This window comes from Saccostrea cucullata, unplaced genomic scaffold (assembly GCF_032062105.1).
Source record: "Saccostrea cucullata isolate Sc308-1 unplaced genomic scaffold, CSIRO_AGI_Scuc_v1 ctg2943, whole genome shotgun sequence".
Taxonomy (NCBI): Eukaryota; Metazoa; Mollusca; class Bivalvia; order Ostreida; family Ostreidae; genus Saccostrea; species Saccostrea cuccullata.
The window spans coordinates 21,607-38,764 of record NW_026919098.1 but is presented as its reverse complement, the minus strand read 5'-3'; the positions used below and the strand labels follow the sequence as shown (position 1 = coordinate 38,764).

At 35.7% G+C, this 17,158-nt stretch overlaps 1 protein-coding gene across 1 annotated transcript; it reads left to right on the top strand.

Moving 5' to 3' along the window:
• Positions 1 to 5,258: 5,258 nt before the first annotated feature.
• On the top strand, positions 5,259 to 7,920 carry LOC134279250 (uncharacterized). The gene is made up of 8 exons (XM_062761608.1): positions 5,259 to 5,448; positions 5,781 to 6,350; positions 6,483 to 6,554; positions 6,795 to 6,851; positions 6,944 to 7,018; positions 7,123 to 7,248; positions 7,507 to 7,594; positions 7,807 to 7,920. The coding sequence occupies exons 1-7, from the start codon at positions 5,398 to 5,400 to the stop codon at positions 7,588 to 7,590; spliced, it is 1,035 nt and encodes a 344-aa protein (XP_062617592.1). The 5' UTR covers positions 5,259 to 5,397; the 3' UTR covers positions 7,591 to 7,594; positions 7,807 to 7,920.
• The last annotated feature ends 9,238 nt before the right edge of the window (positions 7,921 to 17,158 follow it).

Genomic DNA, 17,158 nt, shown 5'->3' with positions numbered 1-17,158 from the left:
TGTGTTGTAAAGTCAATTTCAAATGCAAAAATTTGAATAGACCACTTTTTTTCCCTTTTTTTTGAGGGGGTTGGGGTGGGGCATTTTATTCAATAAGTGATTCTTTTCCCCCAGACTACCCCCATGATTCTACACAAGCGCTCTCAGAATTTGATATTAAAAAGATGGAGTTCCTCGAGGACAACATTTATATATAGTCTTTGAAGACCAATTTTTTTCCAACTGTTGGAATTCAAATGGGTAATAATTGTGCTCCTTTATTAGCTGACCTACATTCCTATCAAAGCAGAATTTATTTTTAAAAATTCCGAGTAGAGAAAAACACGTATTAATAAACTATGGTTGTAAAGCCTTTTCCTTTTGTAGGTATAAGAGAATACACGAAATTACGTCCCAATGAACCTGTAAAATTCAAGCTAATCCACGAAAATAGGCACCACAAATTTTAATGATCCCACGTTATATCGATGATGTTTTATTATTTCTATTCATATATGAAATCCCGCGCAAACGCGGGGGTATTAACTTTTTTTCATTTACAGGTAACAAAACTATTCTAAATAGTATCTTTCATTTTCTACTGACAGTTATATATACAGGCTTATAGCATAACGAAATACTTCAAAAACACGGAGTTAGTTTAGGAACAAAAATAAATAATTAAAGATATAAACATTTGTTATACCTCTACTGATATTTTTCATATATAAAAGTTGGGCAGCAAAAGGTGAACGATTCCCTAAATATTTCTGTGAATGGACTAATCCCCGTGCGTTAGTCAAATGAGCTAATCCCTGCTTCGGAAGCTAATCCCCCGGTTATCCGTAACTCTCTACATTTTACTTTTGTATCGGTCTAATATTTTAATGTACTAATCCTCGTGCGATAGTCCGGAGAATTATTCCACTTCATTGGAAATTCTCTATTTTTTTTCTTTGGTATCAGTATATAAAACAGTTTTCAATTCATATGTCGAGTCGATTTAACTGAGTATCTCATTGAACTTGAAATAACAGACGCTACAGAGTCATCTACTTTATATTTGGACGTTTACTGAATAAAAACGATAAATGTCTTTTTACATCTAAATTGTGTAACAAATGAGATGACTCCATGTAGCTTTTCTATTGTACGAAAGCGTTGTTAACTGCACGAAAAGTTGCGTTTAATTCATAATTAAGTTCCAATTATAACCCAATTAAACATCAGATTTAGACATATAATACGAATTTAATATAAATTCATACTTGAGATTTAATTGGAATTTACCAAGGAGTAAATTTTTTTGTAAACTCCTAATTTTAATGCCATACCTATGACCCAATTTCTCAACACCCTCTCTCGGCGCAACGGTATAGGCCTTCCTTTCATACAAAATCCACTAATTTTGATGGGGAGAAAATAGTAATGGCTTTGGGGGAAACACGCTCATGACTATTCCATAGATTAGGACCCCCCCCCCCTAGAAAATTTGATTACAATAGGTGAAATCATTGGCATATGGTGACGTCTCTATACGAGTGACATCCCCCTTCTTTCTTAATACCAGTACACCCCCCCCCCCCCACACACACACGGGTGTTGCTAAAACGCGGAGCGGAAAACGGAAAATTTTTGTCGAACAAATAAAATAGATTAGATCTATAAATCACATAAAAGAGCAATATTCTTGTTGTAAAAATCATTTCTGATAAAAATTAATTGTAAACTATTATAAATTCATGAGTCATGCACACCCTCCGTGGAAAAATGGTACTGAAAGAAATTCGACCCCCCCCCCCCCAACACACACACACGAAATAGGATTTTCGTGTTTGGGCAAAGGACATATGCCCCTTATTTTGGCTTGTCAAATTTGTTGTATGTTGGAATTTTTTTACTGACCCCCCCCCCCTCTTTCAATTTGTTTCCAGTGTCAATGTCTGTAGAAAGTACTTATGATATCCAGATTATACACGCAGTGTCGAAATCGCGAATCATGAAAGGGGGAGTGGCAGTTTCGGGTCTGTGTAGTACACAGCAACATTAAAAATTGATCTATTAAACCTTTTATATATGTTGGACACAAAAAAGGGAGCATCCTATTACAACTTCTCAGACCTTTCCGTTGAGCGGGAGAACAAACTCATTTTTACGGGGTCATTCATATACACCCCCTCCCAAAAAATACTCACAAAATTTAACTTCATTGAATGCAAAGATTCTGTATTATATCTACCACATGAAAGTTTTCCAACTTTGTCTATCCAGAATTTAAATATATAGAAAGCGACTCTCTTTTGAATAAAATTTAATAACCAGTGTGTATAAGAGATGTTTATTCGAGCTTGCCGTAAAGGTTTGCCCTAAACGTAATCTTAATAATTTTATTTTTACATTTTATTTCTCTTTCCACGGTTCATCTAGATATCAAATACCCCCCCCCCCCCGGTCAAAACCTATTTACTATGGAAATGTTCGGTCAAGTTGACATCTTCACACTTTTTGTGAATGTAACTTATGTAGTATCAGGGACCTATATGTATACTAAGTTATAGTATATAGGTCCCTGGTAGTATTAAAGTTAGTGTAAAAAATTTTACTGAAAGATGTTGGAGTTGGAACTTATCCCCTACCCGACTCAAACAATTGTTTTCTTTTTGTGTTTTATCCCCCCCCCCTAACCAAGCAATTGTCTTCTTTTTGTGTTTTTGCTTGTCAAATTCTTTTCAAGTTCGTTTATCCCCCCCCCCCCCTTTTCAAATTCGATTCTAGGTGACTGCTATATTAGCGATTTTCGTAAATAAGAGACTGAGCATGACAAAATCAACTTGTTTTTAATAGTGGTGGATTGAATATGTACAGAATAGATCATTTATGATAAAATCTGTGTATTTTAAGTGATTTAATCCCAAATAATACATTCCGTTTTCCGTTCCGTTCCGCTTTCCGTTCCGTTTTCCGTTCCGCGTTTTAGCAACACCCCACACACACGTGCACTCTCACAAAAAACGGTATTAAAAACGTGTTACACGATTGATTATCATAGAAAACAGGCGCGTAGCTGCCTATACGCAAGTACGCAAGTGCGTACACATCATTTTCAAAAGAAAAAAAAAAGAAAAGAAAGAAAGAAAAAAGAATAAAAAAAGAAAGAGAGAGATTTATTCTGAGAAAAAGAGGCATTATCTGTCTTTTAAATTATTTTACGTCTTATTGTTTCTATTCAAATTTTGTTCAGAATATCGTTAAAATCCAGTCTTTTATAAAATGAATTCCAAAATTCTTGAGTAAGAAAATATTGTTGAACCAAAATTTTCAACTGGTTAATCCGCGTAAGCCTGATTATCAGGACAAAAGTATTTGATGAAGGAAAGCTATCTAAGTGACATTGATCTAAAGAAAAAGTTACAAGGGTCTTGGACGACTATACAAGAATTTCAGTTGAAGTAAAGAATAAATATCGATAAACAAAAAAAAGAAAAAAAGAAAAAGTAAACTTCAAATTACTGAACAAAGTAAATAAGAATATAGATCATTTATGAATATCTTCTTTTACTGATGTTACCGATTTATAGAATATAAGTACTCTCACATTGTTTAAGCTATCAGAATATAAAGGTTATCAAAAGACCCACACCCCCGTTTATATTTTGAAATACTTTAACTCCAATGATAACTTATTAAATTACTTCTCTGTTTTATCTTGTCACACTTGGAAACTTTTTTTCCAGTACCAATATATTCGTAAATTAATTTGATCAAATTATCCTTCTCTTCCTGAAGTATCCATGGAAGTATAACTTTTCTTGAGAAAAGAGGTGTAGCGTGATTTCTTTTAAAGGAAAATGACTGAAAAATTTCGTAAAATCCAGGAGCTTGCGGGGGCTTCGCCCCCTGGCCCCCCACAAGGGCTTCGACCCACTGGGGGCCTCAGGGCGGCCCCCAGACCCCCGACCATTTTCTGCGTACACTTCATTTCAATGCTGGCTACGCGCCTGGAAAATATATAACAGAAAATCAAATAATAATAATACATGTATATCAGTGCATGTGATTGCATAAAAAATACTCGATTCCGCGGAAGATGACGTTATAATAACAGCAAACTGAACGTGCGTTCCAGTTGATTGTGACGTCAGAGGCCCTGAGTCAATAATATTTTTCCAACAAACGGGTAAGTCAATTTTTTTTTTAAATATCTATTAATCCAAGACATGTTTTAATTCTCATTTCGTTCATACTTTAAAAGTAGATCTAGATAGATGGCATCTTTTATTGTACAGAACAGAACAGAACAGAACATTTTATTACTAATTTAGAGCCCATAACAGACAAGTATGAGATTGTTATAATAATAAGGAAAAGATAAGCCGATGAATAGCAAAACAATTATACAATTAGTAATTGACATAAATCATTTTAACAATAATCCTGTCTAAAAGGAATACATCAAATATGCATGTATGTGTAAAAGACTAATGCTACTATAACATGTTATCATTTATAAATTTGCCCACAAAATTAAGAGTTTCCTTATCTTCAGTGTTGAGTAACCAATAAAGTTTTTGTTCATCATCTAAAGCTGAAAATAGTGGAAATTTATGATTAATTAACTGAAATATTTCTTTTCTTTGATGATCAAATTTTTTGCATGTTATTAAAAAATGAGTTTCATCATCTATGTTGTTAGAATTACATCTATTACATAATCGATCTTCTCGAGGAATATTGGTAAATCTTCCCACTTCAATTTGTAAGCTGTGACAGGAAATTCTTAATTTACATAGAGATTTTCTGTGATGAAAATTTTTAACAACTGATAAATAATTCTCATAACCCCAATTTTGTTTGAGTTTCACATATGTGGATAATTTGCCATCAGTATAACTTTTATGACTTGTATACCATTTCTTCACATAATAATCTAATAAAATTTTATGACAAAATGACTTAAATTTATATTTCCCATAACAAATAACTTCATCTTTAATATTCAGTAGTTTCCTTAATTTCTGTATAAATGCAAACCATGAGTTCTTTCCATTCACAAAAAGCTTTTTACTACATTCATATGCATCTTTAAGTAAAGGAAATTCAATGGACAAATTTTCAAATCTATACCAACTTTTAATCAACAACCTGTACATGTATTCGATGCGTGCCTCTTGAGAATAAAAATAAAAGTGAAATTTTATTCAAAAATAAATTTTCTGTTCGTAAGTTAGACTAAGAAAGAAAAATTTAGGGTTTAGCAGAAAAAATATAATTTTTTTTACATAAAACATCTTATCATTATGACGTCACTATCCCCATTTTAATGCCGTTGCATTGTGGCAACGTCATGTCATAGATACGGCGCCATTTGATTGCGACCAGACGTGAAAAAATTAAGAAACCTATATCTGAAATTTCAACATGAAATTGAAAGTAATACTTACTCATTGCACTGCCTACAAAGCAAGAAGGGTAAATTTTATCAATCTGTCTTAAAGTTTCTTAAAAGAAATTTCAAAAGCTATTATTTTTATTTATACGTTTTTTTTAAAATTCTCTTCTCTTCTTGTGTGTTTCAAGTCTCTTGAAATTTTTAAGTTATGCAGTCAATTTTCAGAACACCGAAAAATCAATTCAGTTGTTTTAATTTGTTACATATTTAAATTTGGAAACTATGTTTTTAAACTACTCTAAAGTGAGCTTTATTATAATCGGTATGTTGGAGGAAACATGCCGGGGGGGGGGGGTCGATATTTTGAAAATGGTATTTAGTTGTTGTTTTTTTTTATATAAAATATTTACAGTTTAACCCTTACAAGAGACAAAGACCCAGACTTCTACCAAGGAAGAAAGCTATCGTTGACCATGATCTTCCACAGTCGGATATCGGGCTGGAAAAATGCTGCTCTTCTGGGAAAGATATAATGTTCTTCAACAGCAACAGAAAAGGGACACAGACACTGTATCCTTTGGAGAAAGGCTTTAGCAAGACAGACCAGTCTTCCCTTGGTGATGATTTCGCTGCCAAACTGTCGGATACCTTAGTGGGAGGAAACACTGAGGATGACTGTGTTATCATTGGATACTACCCGGCTGGGAGCGACACGCCATCTGATCTACAGGACAAAGATATCGAGGATAGCCAACATAAGGACAAAGATGTGGATCCTAAGCTCTTATTGGTATCTGAAAAGCAGGGGTCCTCATCAGTCAGTGATGGCCATGCAACAGCTGACATTGCGGGCAAGGAGGGACCGTCACGGGGACCGCGGTGTGATACTTTAGACTTTTTGTTCACATATTCAGAAGCTGACGAGGCCAACAAGAAATGCCGGGCATGGTCAGAACTGGAGACCTCAGAGGGCAAAAATTCAGTAAGTGAATAGTCACGTACAAGAGATTTTCTCTCAAATCAATGAAAAGGAAAATTTGACAGCCATTTGGGCATTTACCTCATAGTATCAATATTTCCTTCGTCTTACGTCCAAGTATTTTCATCGTTACAGCTTCCTCCCAGAGAAACCTATATACCCACTGATCAGGCGTGGTGGTATGCACAGAATGTCATCGCCACAGGCTAAGTTTTCCCTCCATGTCAAGTCAATGAACGTATAAATATACATGCATATTGCTCCTTTTTTTTTTTTTTTTTAAACTCTTTCTAAATAGTATTTTAATGTTGGTATTTACTATTCAATGATGGTAAATTTTACTGGCATGTAATTCTAAATTAAAAATTTTAAAAGTTGAATTTCTAAATTAATAATCCCCCCCCCCCCCCAAAAAAAGGATTTAACGAAAAATATATTATTTTACAGCGAAACATAATTTACAGACCTCTGGTCGATGAATGGAAAGAACGGATGGATGAATGGGTAAGCACATGTACACATGAAATGAATTTACTATTCCATCAAAATTATTTATTTTCAGACGTCTATAATTATATTGTGTTCTTTTATTCTAGTCCCAGTTGACACGGTTAGTCAATGAATCAGAAACACGGAGACTGGTCCCAACAGAGGAGTACCCCACTCATGTGGTAGGTCCAAATGATGTACAGCTAATTAGTTATATTTTTTTGTAAGCAAAGATGAAACTTGGCAGAAATATTGAACTCTGTTTTTAGAGAAATTATTTTTTTAGTGTGAGTGGTTGGCCCGGGTTGACTTCAGACACGAGTGTGTGAGACAAAAGATAGACTACACACGACCCCGACCCAAAAGTCCGCGAGAAAAACCAGGCTTCTGTGCCAGACATCGGCCCTATGTGGTACGTTCATATACCATAGGCGTCGGAACCTGGGGGATGGGGAGTTGTTAGCCCCCCTTTTTCCAAAAATAGACATTATATAGGCATTGAAAATTGGGGTTTACCTTTTTTTGTTGGTTTAGCCCCCCCCCCCCCTCTCAATTTGCATCCGACGCCTATGCATACCATCTACTATCTAACTGATTTTAAACGTCCTAAATATACACGAAGAAAACAAAAATTATCCTGTGCTCTTAACTGTTTATTTTTATATTCCAGAGAAAAACTCGTAACCACCGAGAAGCTTTAGCTAATGTAGGTCGCGTGGACCTCAACAGAGTGCAGTTTATTGACAATTTCTAAACAGGTTTGATAAATTACATAAGATTATAAATCAAATCTTATTCCACAATTTTAAATAAAATAAATTTGCACTGCAATAAAAATCCATATCGCCCTATCTAAGAAATAGGAGAAAAAAAGTCTAGAAATTCCTTATTCTTGAAATATCAGCTGATAAAGTAATAATTATTATAATATACTTTGTCTTTATTTTCTCGAACACATTATATTTTTCAGAATTTAGATCAGAACACTTCCAAAGATATGAGAAGATGGCAAACTCCTACAAAATGGGACAAGTGCAATTTCAAAAGTGACATTTGCAATTATATTATATTGTACCAGTATTATCAGTGCCAAATAAACAAAATCATGTAACAAATTATTAATTGTTTCTTAAAGAAAATGAACGTTCCAATGTTTTCTGTTATTCTGTTGTCTTCGTACATCCTAATTAATGTTCAGTGTTATATCACCTGAGTCACTCAGGTGATCTAATTGCTATCCGTTTTTGTCTGTCGTCGTCCGTTGTGTGTTAACATTTCAACATTTTCAGCTTCTTCTCTGCAACCACTCAACCAAATTTGGCATAAAGCATCTATGGGAAAAGGGGAACAAAAATCATGAATTTCATGGTCTCTGTCCCCCTGGGGCCTGGGGGACCAAAATCATTAAAATCAACGCAATCTTCTTCTTTACTCCTGGACATCAAGCAGTCAAACCAAGGGCAGATCCAGCCATTTGTGAAAGGGGGGGGGGGTTCCTGGGCTGTGTCCCTCTAACCACCCCCATCACCCTCCTACACACTCTCAAGCAAAGATTCACACACACGTATGGAAAGATAAAAGGTTAAGGAAAATAATATCTTTGTTTACGTCCCTTTTTTTCTTTGAAAAGGTACACCGAGTCCGAGTAAAAAACACATTTCAAAAACTACTGAAGCCTTAAAACTGACTGGATTTGCAGCATTTCCGAATAGTACAATGAATTTTCTTTTACAATTTGATAAACTTTTTTGGGGTTGGTGCGGGTGGGGTTAAAAACAAAGATTTACATGTTAGTTCCTTCAAAAGATATGATCAAAAAGCGGTACATATATAGTCAACACAGCTAAATATCGCGGGAATCTAATATCAAATTTAACCTCGCATGTTACATATCATATATAAGATATATAAAAATAAGAAGCATATATTTTCTACCAATCTTTAATAATAAAAAAAAAAGTAATAGTGAAGGTGAATGGAGGAAACTAAGTATGTGAGAATCTATTCAATACATAAGTTAGACGTACAAATATTTATTCTCTGAAAACGTTTTATCCTCTCTCTCTCTCTCTCTCTCTCTCTCTCTCTCCACTTGGCAAAAAAGAAGGGGGGTTTCCAACCCCCCGGAACCCTCCTCTGGATCCGCCAATGCAAACCGTTGGAATGAATGTAATAAGCATTGAGTCCTCTACAAAACTGTTGTGGAATTCATGGCCCCCAGAGTTAGGGGTTATGGTGCTAAGGCGGGGCTAAATAGATTACATATAGTGAAAATTCATTAATTCTTTGAAAATCGTCTTCTCTGCTCCTGGGATTCAAAAAACATAGTATAGTTATGATGATGAAGGGTGCCTATTCTAAAATTGTGAATTTCATGGCCCCAGGGTCAGGAGCTCTGGTATTAGGACAAGGCTCTAATGATTATATTGTGAAAATGCATAAAATCTTTGAAAATCCTTCTCTCTGTTCACGGCTTTTTCACAGAAGTAAATTCTTTGTAAGAGTCCAACTTGCGTATTTTAGGCCTATCAATAAAAAAAATAAAACAAAGGGACATAACTCGTCTATGAAGGAGGCATTCGGAAATACTGGGAAATATTGGTTAAATTGCGTACGAAAATGACAGAGGTTTTTCCGAATGAGAATCGGTTACCAAGGAAGTAGATCCTATATTGTCAACAAAGAGTTACGGAGCGCGAAAGTGTGCGGACGGTGTAAAGGAGCAGAGATAGAAAAAGCAAAATACACGAGGAAGAAAACATCCAGACAGGTTTGGTCCATACAAACATGTTTAGTGTTGGGGCAAACTTCCTTTATAAATGTATTTTATCTTCCGAAATCATAATACAAACCCTTAACTTGTTATAATTCATTGGTTACAACGAGAGATGCATGAGAAGTAAAGCTATGCTGGCCGGATATACAAAGTTTTCACGCACAAAAAAGGAAGATAAGTTAGTCAACATGCAGATTTACTATGTATCAAGTTCGACAAAACTACATGTATATGTAAAGAACGAGGAACATTGATTCAACAACATGTTGAACTATCAGTTTCCGCTACCCTATCAACCTCTGAACCTGGCTTGCACTTTACATTGCAAAGATTTCGAATATTGATCAGCTGCTTGAATATATTTACTAGTAATTGATAATCATTATTTGATATTTGACGTTTGAGAAATTGAGACATTATTTGATGTTTGAGACATGACCTTAAATATCTCTAAAAATTCCGGATTTTTACACAGTATCCGCTCCGAACGTTACTTGTGGAAATAACCCGGATACTGTTACTATGACTTCATTCGAGTTGTCGGCCGCGAAAGCTTTGGATGCACGGAAAGAAGGGGAGGTAAATAAAATAGAAATAAAAAAGAGAACAACAGGTTTGGAGATCTTAATGTGTTTTATGTCAATGTTTGTAGCCCATGTTTATTATTTTTACACAAAATAAAAATGGAAATAATCAAAATATCATTGTTTAAATTATGCATTGTCATGAAATAAGTACAATATATTGCCAGAACTTCTTCACCTTAAGCGAAAGAAAAACATAACACGTTACTCTGTAGAATAACTATTTGATCTGTTTTTCGTATATAATACACATACTACTATTAGCTGAATTTGAAAATAGTTTTATTTTTTCGTATGAGAAACAATCAATGAAATTATTGGGCTAAAATATCACTGATAGACCTAGAATGCCATTTCAAAATATTCAGATAGTCCAAAGAGCAAGTTAAAAAAGATATTTCCCGTTACAAGCATAACAAAAACAAAAAAAAGGTAACAGCTACTAATGTACGTAGTTTTTCCTATACCTGCAATACACACAATTCATCAATAGACCCTTTTCCTATATCTTTTGCCTGAGAGTTATTCCCCTTAGTCGCCATATTGTAGGGCAACATTCCCAGATTCATTCATTACTTCTTCTTCCAGTAATAGGCCTGGCACCAAAGTTGGGCATTATCGCACATGTTTAAAAGATTAAAATCATGCTGAGCAAGCAAGTTCAATTTGTTATACTAGTTACTGAGGTAAAGATAACACTATTTTTCTTATGAATATACATTTGTTAAAGCCTATATTATTCATGATCATAAGATTGTAAATATCCCCCCCCTCCCAAATATTTATTGCATGCATGTTTAAAATTGGTTGCTGAAAGAGGATAATTCACTTATTTGCCCTACAAGATTGGCTGCTAAGGGGAATAACTGTCATAGGAAAAGGGTCTGTTGGAAGATAGGAAGTTTATTTTATTGTTGTGATTTAAGTGATCTTGTATTTTCAGTTGAATATGAAGATCATGGTCCAAGTCACAAGTGCAAGTGCATTGTAGGTGGTACAAGTTGCTAATATCCAAGAATTTATTTATGGTATAGAGTATCTAAAAACCCATAAGATTAAAAAACTGATTTGAGCCACTCACTCATAAAACTTCAGACTGTGACTTGTACTCAGTTTTGGCTGTGATAGAAGCCAAGAAACAATATCAGTTGTAGTAAACCTGCCAGCAGTGAACAACTGGAAGATGGTAAGTGTACTTTATTGTGTCATTGTTTGTAATATTCTATTTTTAGTTGAATATGTGCGTGGCCCACCAAGAGATTTTGTGCTTTGTTGATGCACTCAAGTCACAGTCTGCAATAGGTAGTGCTTGTATGTGGTATACCAGTTGCTAATGTCCCTGGTTTTGTCTATTTTCTAGAGAAACCCAGTGGATTAAAGAACTGATTTGAGCCACTCACTCATAAAACTTCAGACTGTGACTTGTACTCAATCTTGGCTGTTATAGAAGCCAAGAAACAATATCAGTTATAGTAAACCTGCCAGCAGTGAACAACTGGAAGATGGTAAGTTTATTTTATTGTCTTATTGTTTGTAATATTCTATTTTCAGTTGAATATGTGCGTGGCCCACCAAGAGATGTGTGTGCATTGTTGATGCACTCAAGTCACAGTCTGCAATAGGTAGTGCTTGTATGTGATATACCAGTTGCTAATGTCCCTGGTTTTGTCTATGCTATAGACAATCCCAGTGGATTAAAAAGAACTGATTTGAGCCACTCACTCATAAAACTTCAGACTGTGACTTGTACTCAAGCTTGGCTGTGATAGAAGCCAAGAAACAATATCAGTTGTAGTATACCTGCCAGCAGTGAACAACTGGAAGATGGTAAGTGTACTTTATTGTGTCATTGTTTGTAATATTCTATTTTTAGTTGAATATGTGCGTGGCCCACCAAGAGATATTGTGCTTTGCTGATGCACTCAAGTCACAGTCTGCAATAGGTAGTGCTTGTATGTGGTATACCAGTTGCTAATGTCCCTGGTTTTGTCTATGCTATAGAGAAACCCAGTGGGTTAAAAAACTGATTTGAGCCACTCACTCATAAAACTTCAGACTGTGACTTGTACTTAATCTTGGCTGTGATAGAAGCCAAGAAACAATATCAATTATAGTATACCTGCCAGCAGTGAACAACTAGCGGATGGTAAGTTTATTTTATTGTCTTATTGTTTGTAATATTCTATTTTCAATTGAATATGCGCGTGGCCCACCAAGAGATGTGCATGCATTGTTGATGCACTCAAGTCACAGTCTGCAATAGGTAGTGCTTGTATGTGGTATACCAGTTGCTAATGTCCCTGGTTTTGTCTATGCTATAGACAAACCCAGTGTATTAAAGAACTGATTTGAGTCACTCACTCATAAAACTTCAGACTGTGACTTGTACTTAATCTTGGCTGTGACAGAAGCCAAGAAACAATATCAGTTGTAGTAAACCTGCCAGCAGTGAACAACTGGAAGATGGTAAGTGTACTTTATTGTGTCATTGTTTGTAATATTCTATTTTTAGTTGAATATGTGCGTGGCCCACCAAGAGATTTTGTGCTTTGCTGATGCACTCAAGTCACAGTCTGCAATAGGTAGTGCTTGTATGTGGTATACCAGTTGCTAATGTCCCTGGTTTTGTCTATGCTATAGAGAAACCCAGTGAATTAAAGAACTGATTTGAGCCACTCACTCATAAAACTTCAGACTGTAACTTGTACTTAATCTTGGCTGTGATAGAAGCCAAGAAACAATATCAATTATAGTATACCTGCCAGCAGTGAACAACTAGTGGATGGTAAGTTTATTTTATTGTCTTATTGTTTGTAATATTCTATTTTCAGTTGAATATGCGCGTGGCTCACCAAGAGATGTGCATGCATTGTTCATGCACTCAAGTCACAGTCTGCAATAGGTAGTGCTTGTATGTGGTATACCAGTTGCTAATGTCCCTGGTTTTGTCTATTTTCTAGAGAAACCCAGTGGATTAAAGAACTGATTTGAGCCACTCACTCATAAAACTTCAGACTGTGACTTGTACTCAATCTTGGCTGTGATAGAAGCCAAGAAACAATATCAATTATAGTATACCTGCGAGCAGTGAACAACTGGAAGATGGTAAGTGTACTTTATTGTCTTATTGTTTGTAATATTCTATTTTCAATTGAATATGTGCGTGGCCCATCAAGAGATGTGCGTGCATTGTTGATGCACTCAAGTCACAGTCTGTAATAGGTAGTGCTTGTATGTGGTATACCAGTTGCTAATGTCCCTGGTTTTGTCTATGCTATAGACAAACCCAGTGGGTTAAAAAACTGATTTGAGCCACTCACTCATAAAACTTCAGACTGTGACTTGTACTCAATCATGGCTGTAATAGAAGCCAAGAAACAATATCAGTTATAGTAAACCTGCCAGCAGTGAACAACTGGAAGATGGAAAGTTTATTTTATTGTCTTATTGTTTGTAATATTCTATTTTCAGTTGAATATGTGGGTGGCCCACCAAGAGATGTGCGTGCATTGTTGATGCACTCAAGTCACAGTCTGCAATAGGTAGTGCTTGTATGTGGTATACCAGTTGCTAATGTCCCTGGTTTTGTCTATGCTATAGAGAAACCCAGTGGATTAAAGAACTGATTTGAGCCACTCACTCATAAAACTTCAGACTGTGACTTGTACTCAATCATGGCTGTAATAGAAGCCAAGAAACAATATCAATTATAGTAAACCTGCCAGCAGTGAACAACTGGAAGATGGAAAGTTTATTTTATTGTCTTATTGTTTGTAATATTCTATTTTCAGTTGAATATGTGCGTGGCCCACCAAGAGATGTGCGTGCATTGTTGATGCACTCAAGTCACAGTCTGCAATAGGTAGTGCTTGTATGTGGTATACCAGTTGCTAATGTCCCTGGTTTTGTCTATGCTATAGAGAAACCCAGTGGATTAAAGAACTGATTTGAGCCACTCACTCATAAAACTTCAGACTGTGACTTGTACTCAATCTTGGCTGTAATAGGAGCCAAGAAACAATATCAACTAGGGCTAATTGTAACGGGGACCGTTACAGATGTTCCCCAAACGCTCCCCAACTCCTTTTTGGTGCCGTATTCCCTGTAAGCGCTATTAAGTAAGACACAGTTTATGCAATTTAGACTTAAACAACGTTTTCCCAGAAGAATACAACATGTATTTAAATTTTAGCATTGCACGCGTGCTTATCTGAATGCATGTGCGTAATGACCACATCATCTTGTCTACACTATATGTATATTTTAATATACTTAATAACAAATCAATTAATCCAGAAGTATTAGAAAATACACTCATTTAAGCGTATTTTAATATTACTCATTTCACATGCACGCACGTGCATGCACGTGCATGAGGACTATACCTTCTTGTAGGAGTCTATTATGTCTGTCTATGTTCTAAATCCCATCCTGTTTGGTTGAAAAACAAGGGAGTTATAGCCATTTACAGATTTAGCCAATAAGAGAGCAGCACACGTGCATGCGCGTGTTTTCACGACAGTTGTTATATATCATATTGTAGTACATCCTAAAGTATGTATATATTTTAGATTTCATAGCATTTCGTCAAAAAAAAAAAAGATATTGAGATTTTTGTTTCAGCCAATCAGAACGAAGCGCACGTGCGCATACGTGCATGATGACCATACCTTCTTGTAGGAGTCTATTATATCTGTCTATGTTCTAAATCCCATCCTGTTTGGTTAAAAAATAAGGGAGTTATAGCCATTTCAAGTTTAAGCCAATCAGATTGCAGCGCACGTGCATGCGCGTGTTTTCATGACAATTTTTATATATAATATTGTAGAACATCCTAAAGTATGCCTATATTTTAAATTTCATATTATTTCGTCAAAAAACAGAAAAGATATTGAGATTTTTGTTTCAGCCAATCAGAGCGAAGCGCACGTGCATGCGCGTGAGTTCGTGCTAATTTGACACTGTCATTATATTAACACTATTAATATATCCTCATGTTATGAGTTTTAAAGCATTTCATCGAAAAATGTAAAAGTTATGGTTATATTAAGTATATCAGTCATTTAACTCACTCCACGTGCCCGCACGTGCAGGCGTATGCGCGCAAAATGACCTTCGTTCAGCACATCTACACAACACACCTATTAACCCTAAAAAGGTTTTAACTTAGTTGGGTGAACAGTTTCTGAGAACACTTCCGGACAAAAAAGTACCGGAGAAGAAATAAGAAGAAAAAAGAATAATAATAATAACTAGAGCAAAGCTCGTTGCAAAGCAACGAGTAGGTCTTCCGTCCTGTTTGACCGGAAGTAGCTTTCATTTTTAACAAAAATGAGAAATAACGCCCAAAAATGCTTTGAATCCTCTAAAGCTGAGTTAATTAATGCAAAAATAAGCCATTTTTAGGTACTTCCGGTTTGACCGGAAAAGTGACGACGACGGACGGAAAATTAATTTTTAAGCTCCCAGAGACATATGTTACCCAAAAACTTGTCAAGAACAGCAAAAATACGCGTTTTTCGATTACTTCCGGTTTGGCCGGAAGTGACGACGCCGGACGCACTTTGACGACTCCAATAGATTGATCTTGATATTTTGAACAACTTTGCCTCTTTGACGTATTACAAATTTTTAATACGTTTTGAGATACAAAGAAAAAACTTTCGGCCCCTCTAGGCCCCTAATTTTAAGGGCCAGCCCCTTTTTTGAGATATCATTTGAAAGATCTTGGAATTCCACACTTCTTTTATTCTATATATTTTTACAAAATATTTCTAGGTTAAAAGATATCGAAGAAAAGGTGTTCGAAATTTTGAAATTCACGACAGGACTATTTTCGGACCATTGCGAGCGCCGACGTGCGGCGTTTCCGGAAAAATCGAATTGCGAAAGGCACATCTACAGACATAGGTCTATCATACCTGAAAGTTTCATGTTTCTATCTTAACCCATTTTCCAGAAAAACTCTGGACAACCTGACCCTTTAAAATTCATAAAATCGGCAATATCTCAGACCGGAAGTGACGTCATCAAAAAAGAAAAAAAACGCATAAGGTTCAAGTGATGGTACATAAGTCTTGAAAGTTTCATGAAAATTCATCCAGCCGTTTTGGAGAAATCGCGTGCACAAAATCGGTAAGAAAAAAAACAATAATAAAAGTGAAAAAGAAACCTAAGAATAACAGAAAGGTCTTCCGCTGAAGACGGAAGACCTTAATAATAAGAAACAGAGTAAAAACAATATGTTCCCCAACTTCGTTTGGGGAACATAATTATAGTATACCTGCCAGCAGTGAACAACTGGAAGATGATAAGTGTACTTTATTGTGTCATTGTTTGTAATATTCTATTTTTAGTTGAATATGTGCGTGGCCCACCAAGAGATTTTGTGCTTTGCTGATGCACTCAAGTCACAGTCTGCAATAGGTAGTGCTTGTATGTGGTATACCAGTTGCTAATGTCCCTGGTTTTGTCTATGCTATAGAGAAACCCAGTGGGTTAAAAAACTGATTTGAGCCACTCACTCATAAAACTTCAGACTGTGACTTGTACTTAATCTTGGCTGTGATAGAAGCCAAGAAACAATATCAATTATAGTATACCTGCCAGCAGTGAACAAGTAGAGGATGGTAATATTAGTTACATAGTCTTTTAGTGACAGGGTATGGGATGATACCTGGTTAGTAAATTTCATACCTGGCGAGGCGGAGCCGAGTCAGGTATGAAATTTACTAACCAGGTATCATCCCATACCCTGTCACTAAAAGACTATGTAACGAATTTACCCCACCGATGTAACATTTACGTTTTATCTGTAGTTTATAAATGGTTTTCTCTGCTAAATCCTTCATCACGATTATACTGTGCCTATTATGACGTCACGTTTGTGTTTGTGACGTTATACATCGACCGGGTATAGATTCCTACTGACCGGGTATGGATTTACAACTGACCGGGTATAA

Coding starts and splice junctions, on each gene's coding strand:
- LOC134279250 (XM_062761608.1), top strand. CDS start 5,398: ATGAAATTGAAAGTAATACTTACTCATTGCACTGCCTACAAAGCAAGA. Junction 6,555..6,794: donor AGAATGTCATCGCCACAGGC/TAAGTTTTCCCT, acceptor ATTATTTTACAG/CGAAACATAATTTACAGACC. Junction 7,019..7,122: donor AGGAGTACCCCACTCATGTG/GTAGGTCCAAAT, acceptor TTATTTTTTTAG/TGTGAGTGGTTGGCCCGGGT.